The sequence below is a fragment of the Miscanthus floridulus genome, chromosome 10, assembly GCF_019320115.1.
Source record: "Miscanthus floridulus cultivar M001 chromosome 10, ASM1932011v1, whole genome shotgun sequence".
NCBI lineage: Eukaryota > Viridiplantae > Streptophyta > Magnoliopsida > Poales > Poaceae > Miscanthus > Miscanthus floridulus.
In genome coordinates this window covers 58,314,315-58,325,465 of record NC_089589.1, presented here as the reverse complement: position 1 = coordinate 58,325,465, position 11,151 = coordinate 58,314,315, and the positions used below count along the sequence as shown (strand labels likewise).

General features: G+C 46.6%; 1 protein-coding gene across 1 annotated transcript; it reads left to right on the top strand.

Annotated features, from left to right (window-relative positions):
- Nucleotides 1-4,386: 4,386 nt before the first annotated feature.
- On the top strand, nucleotides 4,387-7,535 carry LOC136484724 (probable protein phosphatase 2C 74). Its single transcript, XM_066481666.1, has 3 exons — nucleotides 4,387-5,021; nucleotides 5,784-5,993; nucleotides 7,023-7,535. Exons 1-3 carry the CDS (start codon nucleotides 4,461-4,463, stop codon nucleotides 7,515-7,517), a joined length of 1,266 nt encoding a protein of 421 aa, XP_066337763.1. The 5' UTR covers nucleotides 4,387-4,460; the 3' UTR covers nucleotides 7,518-7,535.
- Nucleotides 7,536-11,151: the final 3,616 nt, after the last annotated feature.

Genomic DNA, 11,151 nt, shown 5'->3' with positions numbered 1-11,151 from the left:
GTAACGGCAGGTTACTCACGCTATCGATACCCTAAGCATAGCAGCTACTCGACCTGTACTAGTAGGACTCATATGTAGATATATTTATGCATGTAGTTTCTATAAAATGCCTATAACATAAGTGCACATCATATATATTCAGTAGTCGTTTAAAATAAGGGTTATGCACTAGGGCTTGCCTTGGGTAGACGGTGGGTCAACAAGGTCAGCACCGAACGGCTCCGGGGCTTCCTCCTCGCACTCCTCAATGACCTCTTCATAGTGCTGTTCGTCCGTAGGCACGAACTCTACCAACTCATGATCTACATGTATGAAATGATGGTGCAATACTTAGTAATACGGCAACAGCAACTCTTAAAATATAAATACATCTATCAAGCTACTTAGCCAGTTCTACAGACTAAGGTGCTAAGTTACCTACTATTACCACTAACAAGTATGAAGCATGGCATGTACTATCTTAGCAACTAAAGGTATTCCTACTCTTAATTTCAATTTACTCTATATATGATAAAACGAGGAGTACTAGCTACTCTATTTATCAACCTACTCTAGTGCTATAAAATTTACGGTGAGTACATAATATTCTAATGAACCTACTATAAAAATTTTATGGCTAAAGCCATCATCAATTTGCCATAAGAATTCCTACAAATATTAATCTACATAATACTAAGCTCTCTAATTTGAATTTATAAACCTATCATTACCACAGCTAACTGTAAACTAACTACACCAACAGATAGATAGCATTTTTGTGAACCTAACAAATTTTGTTTCACTATTTTTGGACATCTATAAGATTTACTACAAATTATCAAAGTTCAGCTCAAAACTAAATTGAATAAGCATTTATTACCTTACTAGAAAATGGAAAACCTAATTCTACCGCATGGCCCAAAACACGAGTGGCCTAGCTCAGTTCGGTGCAACAGAGGAACAAGGGAAGGCAGGCGAGGCTTGGCTCGGCGTTGCCGTGGCGGGACGTGGCTGTCAACTCGAAGCACCAATGCGCACGTGCTATAGGACGACTGGGAACCAGCCAAACGCGCTTAGGACGGTGGGCCGCACGGCCATAAACCACAAACCGACGATGGTGGCTCAGCCCTGCGCGACGCAGTGGATGGCGCCGGTCTCAGGAGGCAGCAGCGCAGCGTCGTCGAGCGCCGATGTGACGGCAAGGCAGGTGGGGCAAGGCGACATGTGGGCAGAGCCAAGTGTGGCCACGCACCCATGGTACCGCACAGGTGAGCATGAGGCGGCAGGGCGGCTAGGCGGACACGACGGCGGTGGCGGAGCACACGCGGGCGACTTCGCACAAGCGGCCATGGCTTGCAGCAGCGTGGTGTCACGATGCATGGAGTCAGCAACACGACAAAGCGGCGGCAGTGGACTAGCCAGAGCAGCAGGCCTGCGACGACGACGGTGGTGGCCGAGCGGTCAGGTCACCGAGCGCGTCATGCGCGTGCGTGTGCCTATGCATGCCAGGGCGTAGCAACGGCGGCGCGGCTTGCAGCGCGGAGCCAGCGGCAGGACCGGCCCGCGTGTGGCGTGCGCGTTGGGCAGCAGGCACGGCGACGCCGAGTGTCGGCACGGTGATCACGCCCAGACGCTGCAACCGTGTCATGCACGCTTTTTAAAGCTGCTAAAAAATCCAACTCGATGCTCCAGTAGCTAAACTAACTATTTAACGCTCGAGATGGGATGTCAAGCTACTAAAACAAACCCTAAAACCATGCTACTACTTAAACCGATTCTCCTATAAAAATTCCTAAACGTAGCCTCGTCAACCTGCTTTTTAACTTAAGAAACTTAACCACGTCTTGATCGGTTTCGCGTCAAATACGATTTCCAAGCTATTAAGTAAGCTAGCTAGCGAATCCCGTTCTCGATCGCAGGTATTTCACCATCACCTACGAAGTTTGTACTACAAACTTTTTTAAATTCCCGCATGCGCGTTCTATAGTATTATTGCTCAATAAAAATTAGTTTAGAACCTTAAGTGATTGAACGTGACATGAAATATAACATTCGTTTCGCATTTCTGTTGAACGTTTCAAGTTACGTGTATTGCTTTACACCCTATATTACACATATTTACACACAAGTATGATGCTCATGCAGTGTTTTAGCAAAAGATTGTACAGTGTAACACCGAGGGTGTTACAGTAAGGAACTAAAGTTGTATTTTGAGCCAAATAGGTAACTTCAAAACTAAAAGAGCCAAGGAAGGAAGCAGAACTTTTTTAGGGCCAAGAAAATAATTCTCTCATATTAATAAACATGTCATGGAGCATACATGTGCATCATCTCTAGCATCCATGTAAATTTTTTAGAATGGTTTGAATACTTTTGAAGATAATCTTAAAAACCCTTGTTTTTGGTATGCGCTTATGATGGGAGTTTGAATTTCATCATAGCCCATATGCTATTGAATCATATGACAAAAATACTAATTTATCAATAATGAATTTAGATAAAGGGGGATTCAGCATTTGCTATAATAATGAGACCATGGCAAGAATCTAGTAGCTGTTATGTTTGAGTTGGTATGGCTTCCGAACAGATAAGTCCTCCTTGTTTTTTGAAATTCAGATAAGTCCTCCCTACAGACCCAACCAACTAGACTTTTCTGAACTAAATTGAATTATTCTTTCCTTATACCACTTCCTTCGACTAAGTAGATCATAATATATGACTTGTCAAGAAAAAGATTTGATATGTGGAAATTAGAAGATAAAACATATAAACTATCCCATATATATAATGATCATTACTTCCTTTTATAGAAAAACCATAGTATTTTTTCAACAAATAAAAAATAATATTTCCATTCCTAAGTTTCAGTTTTCACGTGCCATTATTCTAATATTTCTAAAAATTAAACAAATACATATCATTCCAAAATACTAATTAGCCTGCTAGTGCAATTTTGAAAATTGACAGCGGCAACAGACATTCAATATGCACCGTTTGGATTAGGTAAATGACGTTAACCCATATACATTCCAATTACCAAGTCATTTAGTTTTCATATATCAGAAAGTTTCAATCCGGCGTTTTTTTTTTTGCAATTTCGATCTAAATTATCATGTATACAAATTACAGTCTATTGTTTGAGTTAGTGGAGATTAAATATTACATTCTTCAAGAAGACAATGAAGGTGACAGGTCACGTCATGTTTTACCAATAGCCCAACATGTACTCCTAGTAGAGAAATAAACCATAATTAATAGTCTCCGACCCCAGTGTTTGAGTTGGTATGGCTTTACACTGTGCCGTGCATGCAGCAGGACCATAGCCAACGAACAAGACTTTTTCCTAAGCCAAATAAAACCATTCTTGACTTAGCATTTTTGGCCTCTGTGTTTAGTATTTTTCTATAACACCTGCCATTTTGTCACCCGCTATCTACTTCCTGTCCCCAGCTATACACTAAAGGGTCAGCATTTAGAAGCTAGTAAGAGCATCTCCAAGAGTTTTTAAAACCCACTCCCAATATCTTGACTTGTTGGCAAGATTGAAAAAACCTTTTCTCAACAACTCTTTATGTCAACTCTCAATCTTTCTGCATTTGGGAAAATCGTTCGAATCACGCAGAAAGATATGCGCACCTTTCCAATTGGCCCATCGAGAGGTGAGAAGGACATATGGGGAAGAATAAGAAAAAGGGACAAAGTTCCCAATGCAAATATATAAGAGAAAAATAAAATATACTCCCTCTGTTTTCGAATTATAAGTCGCTTTGACTTTTTTGGTACATCAATTTTGCTATGTATCTATATATATAATATATGTCTAGATACATATCAAAATCTATATATATATAAAAAAATCAAAGCGACTTATAATTTGGAATGGAGGGAATAGATGTGATTAGGGTAACTTGAAAATAGTGTGGGATTTTTGATGCAAAATAGCTTTCTAGCTTTTAGGAGCAAGTTATTGAAAACGATTGGTAAAAGCCAAAACATATGCTCCAACTGTAGTTTTTTAGCGACTTCTAAAACTCATTGATTTATCAATTGTTTTTAACTATTGGAAAGGGCATGAGCTACTACACATCCCCTGAATTGATCCACCTTGCCAGATGGTGCAAAAGCAAATTTCTTATTGGTCAGATCAGACGATAAAGGATCGAGCACGATACCGGGTGCACGGCCGTCCGGATTAAGTAAACGAAAATCCCCGGTGACAATATTAAAAACACATATGTACAGCCCAGCGCGCCCAGATGATCTGGTCACTGCATTGACTGGTCAGCATCAGTGACCCAGCCCTTGCTTGTCACCCACTTCTCCTGCTCCATTTCCTGATTCCTTCGTATAAAAACTCACCTCTCCTGCCCGTGGCCTCCCATCGATCGTCTTCGTCTCCCTCCCTCGCTTGCTGAAGAACCAGCAAACCAGTTTAGCAGCCGAGCATATACCGTCCATCTCCCCGGCCGGCGACCCGCGACATGCTGCTGCACACCGTCCGGTTCCTCTGCTCCGTCGTCGCCGCCTTCGCGCGCCTGGTCCGCGAGCTCCGCAAGGCGGCCGCCATGGCAACCGCTGCATGCTCTCCGTCTCCTGTCGCTGTACTCATTGCACCCGCCGTGTCGCCCATCGGCCTGATAGCATCCACGCCGCTCCCGAAGCGAAAGAAAACGCTTGCCCAGGTTGCCGTCCCGGAGAACCTGCTCGTCGCGCCGCCACCACCGGTAGTTGTGCTTCCTGCAAAGGTGTCCGACGGGGTCAGTGGGGTCGGGAGAGTAGAGCAACAACAAGCTCATCAGAGCATGACGAAGACGAAGGCCGCGTGGGCGGCCAGGAGGAGGCCGTCGAGGCTCGTCATACCGGTGGCGGACGACGCTGGCGAGGTCGCCGCCGGCTGGGGCGTGGCTGCCGCGCCGGCGAAGGAGGCCGACGTGGAGGTGGAGGGGGACGGGTTTTGGCTGGCCAGTAGAGCAGGACCGAGGCATGCGATGGAGGATGCGTATGCTGTGGTCACTGACAAAAATGATGCAGATTCTCAGCTGGTAATTACTAAATCTTTGCCATTACGTGAAAAATATTAATTTGATTCATTATCTTCAGGCAAAGTTTCACCACTTACACTGATTTTTCCTCATATTATATGGTACCTCAATTTGCGAACATTTATTGGTTTAGATAAGAATAGTTCAGGGTTCCATTTACAAGTTTTTACAAGATACAATAATATCTATATATACTACTAGAACAAAAAAAGTGTTCAATATACATAAATATGGGAAATTAAAAACAAACTTGTTTTCCACTCTATGCCCATTTAGCACTCTCTATATGTCATACTGTTTTTGTGAGGGATTCTCTTTTATGTCATTTTTTGCGAAATATATGTACAATTAATTAATCATTTACGTAATTGATTGGAAATATGCATGCACACTCCTATATATGTGGTACTGTTGGAGGTACATATATATAGATTTTTTGGTAAAAAGTAAATTTATGTTTAATTAAATCATTGTTGTGAGTGTGAGGTAAATCATTGAGGTGCATCCCAAATAGTAGGAAGTCAAACGGCAGACACTTCATGATCAAATATCACATATTATAACACAAATAAAAAAAATGCTAGATATCTCACTCTCATTGCATTGCCTCTGATCGAAGCATGCATAGCTCCACTAGAACATATATGAAATCCGATCTGTTTTGACCCAGTAAAAGACCGACGTTACAGTTACACTGAACACTGAAGAAATGGTAATATTACAAAGCTTTATAATTAAATCTTTGTCTACTTCTTCCCGCAGGCGTTCTACGGTGTGTTCGACGGCCACGGCGGCCGCGCGGCCGTGGACTTCGTCTCCGAGCGGCTCAGCAAGAACGTGGTGTCCGCGGTGCTCGCCGCCGCGGGGACGACGGAGACGCGCGGCGAAGCATCGTCGGAAGAGGACGCCGTCTCGGCGGCGATCAGAACGGCCTACCTGGCCACCGACAGCGAGCTCCTCACGCAGCACCAGGTGTGACAGTGACGCCTACGCACGTTAGAGGTTCCTTCGTTTGTTTACCGGGTCTACGCACTTTCCGACGTTGAACGCGTCAAAAGCTTCTTTTCGGCCCGTTTGCCATGGCTCTGGCTCGTGAAAAAACAGCTCTGGCTCTGGCTCGTATGGAAAAGCAGTTTTTTTCTAACTCTGGCTTATTTTGTACGAAAACGTTTGGCAAAACGGCTTCTCCTAGTGTAAAGAAGACGTGAAATGTCCAAAATACCCTTATTTTTTTTTTCTTTTTTCTCTTCATTTTTCTTTCTTTTTTTTTCTTTTTCTTTCCTTCTCCCTTCTTTTCTTCTCCTTATCCGAACGGCCTCACTCTTTACCGGCACCCACTCCCTCCATCCCTCTCTCTCTCTCTCTCTCTCGGGCGTAGCAGGAGGCCGGCGGGGCGAAGCTCGAGGCCGGCCCACCGAAGCAGGGAGGGGCCGACAGTGGGGCGGAGCTGGAGCTCGAGGCCGGCGGCCGGCGGTGGGGCGGAGCGGAGCAGGGAGAAGCCGGCGGTGGGGCGAAGCTCGAGGCCGATGGAGTGGAGCATGGAGAAGCCGACGGGGCGGCGTAGGGAGGCGGCCGTCGGCGCGCGGTGTCGGGGAGGAGAGCAAGCCGGGGACAGGGATGGAAAGTGACGAGCTCGAGCCGGAATAAGCCAGTATTTTTGGCTTCTCGCGTGGGGAGGAACTGAGTCACCGGGTTTTGCGGGGCTTTTGCCGGCTTCTTGCCGCAAGCCGTTTTGCCTGTCGCCGTTTGGCAGGGCTTCGCCCGAAGCCGCTCGAGGAGCCGCGGCAAAAGCCCTGCCAAAGGGGGGCTTCTTGTTGCGATAGACACATATTTTTTTGGATGCTCATGTGATTGCAACTAGGGGTTCGAGGACGTACGTACACTGCTTGCCGACTTACCGTGTCCCTAGTGTCCCGTAAAAAACAAAACAAAAAAAAAGCTTTAGAATTTCAATGTGAAAAAACAAAAGTAATGACCTCTGATCTGTTTGATCTAACGCAGGATGCAAGCGGTGGTGCGTGCGCCGCGACGGCGGTGGTGAAGGGCGGCGACCTCTACGTGGCGCACCTAGGCGACTGCCGCGCCGTGCTGAGCCGCGGCGGCGCCGCGGCCGCGCTGACGGCCGACCACACCTGGGCGGGGGAGGACGAGAGGGCGCGCATCGAGCGGGAGGGTGGCTACGTGTGCCGCAGCGGCAGCGGCGTCTGGCGGGTGCAGGGTAGCCTCGCCGTGTCGCGCGCGTTCGGTGACGGCGCTCTGAAGCAGTGGGTCGTCGCGGAGCCGGCGGTCACCCGCGTGCCCCTTGATGCTGGGTGCGAGTTCTTGGTCATCGCGTCCGACGGGCTCTGGGACAAGGTCAGCAACCAGGAGGCCGTCCATGTCATCTCCGGGAACCAGGCGACGGCCTGCAGGGAGCTGGTGGACATGGCACTGCGCAGGGGAAGCCGGGACGACATCACCGTCATGGTAGTCGACCTCCATAGGTTTGTAAGATAGGATTATTGACGGATCAGAGCTCTTGGATTGGAGACACGTACTAACTGATGAAGCAACACGTTTCACCTGGGTCTTGATTGAGGGAGAGGTGGTAAGTGAAAGTGAACCGGAAGATGATAAACTGACTGACCACACTACAACACGGCTTGTTCATTGATTGTAGATATTCAGCATCACGTTTTTTTTATTTGCATCCCTGCTGCTGCCCGGGGAGCAAATTAGTTGCTGTAATTAAACATCACTTTTCTGACCCTCACTGTAAAGTACGTGGTTAAAGCTAGCTAAATTTTGGCAGATAAATTTAACTATGGTGTTTATTCGAATGATATTTGTGAACTGAGGGGGACTTGGATCTATTGAACTCATTTCCTTTTATAAGCTGTTATATAATTGTCTAGGTTGGAAATAGATGTGTCTGGAAATCCGAATTATCCAAATCTGTGTGGCAGAACTACCCAAATTATATAGCCCACGTGCGCCTGTCATTGACGTAAGCCACACAATCCCGATAGTCTGTGGGTGTCCTCAAGAAACCCGAATCATCCACTTTTTCTTTCCGAGCAGGATACATTACAGAAGTCATTGCAGTATTACAACAATTTATATAAATATACAAATATATTACATCGGAGTAACAGCGGAAGTTTTACAAAGCATAAGTTTACAAACCATTTGTTAGTTATTACAAACCATAGGTTTTAGCCATCAAGGCAGTAGGTAGCTTGACGGTATCACATATTACATCACATCAAAAGAGGCTCATCCTACCCAATGGTGCACAACAGACTTTCTCTACTGCTGACTCTTGTCCTCTAGAACCGTCATGCAGCAGGGGCAAAAGCCTATCTGCTGTTGAGGCTCACCTACAACAATAGTTTAACAAACCTTGACTACGAAGTAGGGACGGATCCAGCGGTGGGGCAGGGGGGCTCTAGCCCCCCCCCCCCTACCGCCGCTGAACCCTTGGAGCCCCCATGAAGATTGCATCAGTTTTTGAAAGGGAGGAGGGGCTGAGATCCTGATCTGGAGGTTGAAGACGACTAGAATCGCGACTTGGGCTTTTTCCTTCACTTGCCAGTCTTTTCTCCTTTGGCCTTGTAAGGCCCAGATGGCGTCCCACCATTTTTTCGCTTGACACAGCCCATAGCCCACCTCCTTTCTTTCTTCCTGTGCGAGAGTGCGGCATCTCCCCAGACGCGACTCCCACCCCACACGCGAACCACTACCAGAGACGGCTTCTTTGTCGAGTGTCCCAGCCTTTGTCGAGTGCTTTTTATCGGGTGCTCGGCAAAGAGGCTATTTGCTGAGTGCCATAGAGAAAGCACTCGGCAAACAAATGACACTCGACAAAGAGGTGGTTTGCCGAGTGCCGAGCACTCGGCAAACAATAACACTCGGCAAAGACCAGGTTTGCCGAGTGTCGGGCACTCGGAAAACCGGAACACTCAGCAAAGGGTCGCCGTCGTTAACGACCGGCAGCCGCCGTTAACCCTTTGCCGAGTGTCTTCTTCTGACACTCGGCAAAGTGGTTATTTGCCGAGTGTCATTTTTTGACACTCGGCAAACCATATTTTTTTTTTCACTTTTGACCTCCAAACTTTTTCTGTAGTCCTCATACAATACCTGGTACTGCATATTTCAATGTGGCACATTTCTCGGACTTTTTCTATATTTCTTTAATTTATTTCATTTAATTGAATTTTCTTGGATAATTTAAATTATAACCGCTAGTCATTCGAATAATGAAAAAATGAATGGAATAATGATATTCATGTTATTTAGTATAATGTGAGGCCGTATCTAGGAACAGACCACCAATTTCGAACATCTTGTTCATGAAACATGACCATGAACTTGCGGTCGAGTTGTTTTTAAATTCTATAAAAAACAAATGAAGTCCGAAAATCATGAAACTTGTCATGATATCATATGTGGAGGCTGTGATAAAAATTTGAGGAGGTTTCGCGCAAGTTGTCACGTACGATGCTTACAAACCGAAGAATCCCTGAAGAAGTTTTATGATTTCGTGAAGAGGCCGACGAGGTGGCAAGCATCGTATGTGACAACTTATGCGAAACCTCCTCAAATTTTTATCATAGCCTCCACATATGATATCATGACATCTTGACAAGTTTCATGATTTTTGGACTTCGTTTGCTTTTTTATAGAATTTAAAAACAACTCAACCGCAAGTTCGTGGTCATGTTTCGTAAACAAGATATTCGAAATTGGTGGTTTGTTCCTAGATACGGCCTCACATTATACTAAATAATATGAATATCATTTTTTCATTCATTTTTTTCATTATTCGAATGACTAGCAGTTATAATTTGAATTATCAAAGAAAATTCAATTAAATGAAATAAATTAAAAAAATATAGAAAATGTCTGAGAAATGTGCCACATTGGAACATGGAGTACTAGGTATTATATGAGGACTGTAGAAAAAGTTTGGAGGTCAAAAGTGAAAAAATATGGTTTTGTCGAGTGTCCTGAGTTTGGCGCTCGGCAAAGGAGCCTCTTTGCCGAGTCCCAGGACGTATGACACTCGGCAAAGAATTTTATTTTTTTTAAAACCCCCCTCTTTGCCGAGTGCCAGGCCGGGTGACACTCGGTAAAGAATTTGAAATAATTAAAAAATATAGTTTGCCGAGTGCTGGATCGGGGGCACTCGACAAATAATTTTTTTAAAAAAACTCTCTTTGCCGAGTGCCAGGCCAGGTGGCACTCGGCAGAGAATTAAAAAAATTTAAAAAAAAATAGTTTGCCGAGTGCCAGATCGGGGGCACTCGGCAAAGCGAGGATTTAACCCCGCTGGCCCAGCCGACCCACACACACCGCACACTTGCACACAAGCACGTAGGCAGAATGCGCCAGCGCCTTCGCCGCCGCCCGCGCCAGCGCCGCCTGCGCCCACGCCTGCCCGCGCCAGCGCCGCCTGCGCCAGTGCTACCGCTGCCCCGCCCACGCCAGCACCGCCCCCCCGCGCCGTGCCGCCAGAGGAGGAGGAGAAAGAGAGGAGGAGGAGGAGAGGAGGAGAGGATGAAGAAGGAGGATGGAGGAAGAGAAGGAGGAGGAAGAAGGAGGCCGCCGAAGCAATGGCGCCTTCGCCCTCGTGCGCTCCTGCAACGGCACCACAACAACGCCGCCGGGGCGTGGCGCGGCCCCGCAGCAGCGGCGACCCACATCCGGGCATCTCGTTGCTTATCCTGATTACGTTGCTAGGTGTTCCTTACATAATCTTCTGCATGTCGACCATCGTGCCATTCATATATATGTGCATGTCGGCCATCATGCCATTGGTTTTCTTATAGGTTTTGGAAAACCTCACCGTGTAGGGAAGGTGCTGCCAAAATTTTGTATTGACAGTTTTATGTTTCTTTTTTTGCAGAGAAGAGCCCGTCGGAGCGGAGCCGGAGTACCTCGGCAACCCCGATCGCCTTCCTCGCTGCTGCGGGTCTGCCTACACCACGTTGCCTCGCCACTACACCGACCCGCCACAGCCCCGCTAGCCTAACTCCACCGCCACCCTAGGTATAACCCCTCTTTCCATATCATGGTCGTAGATCACATAACCCAGTTAGGGTAGGCAGACCGCGCCAGTGCCGTCGCCGCCGCCCACGCCAGTGCTACC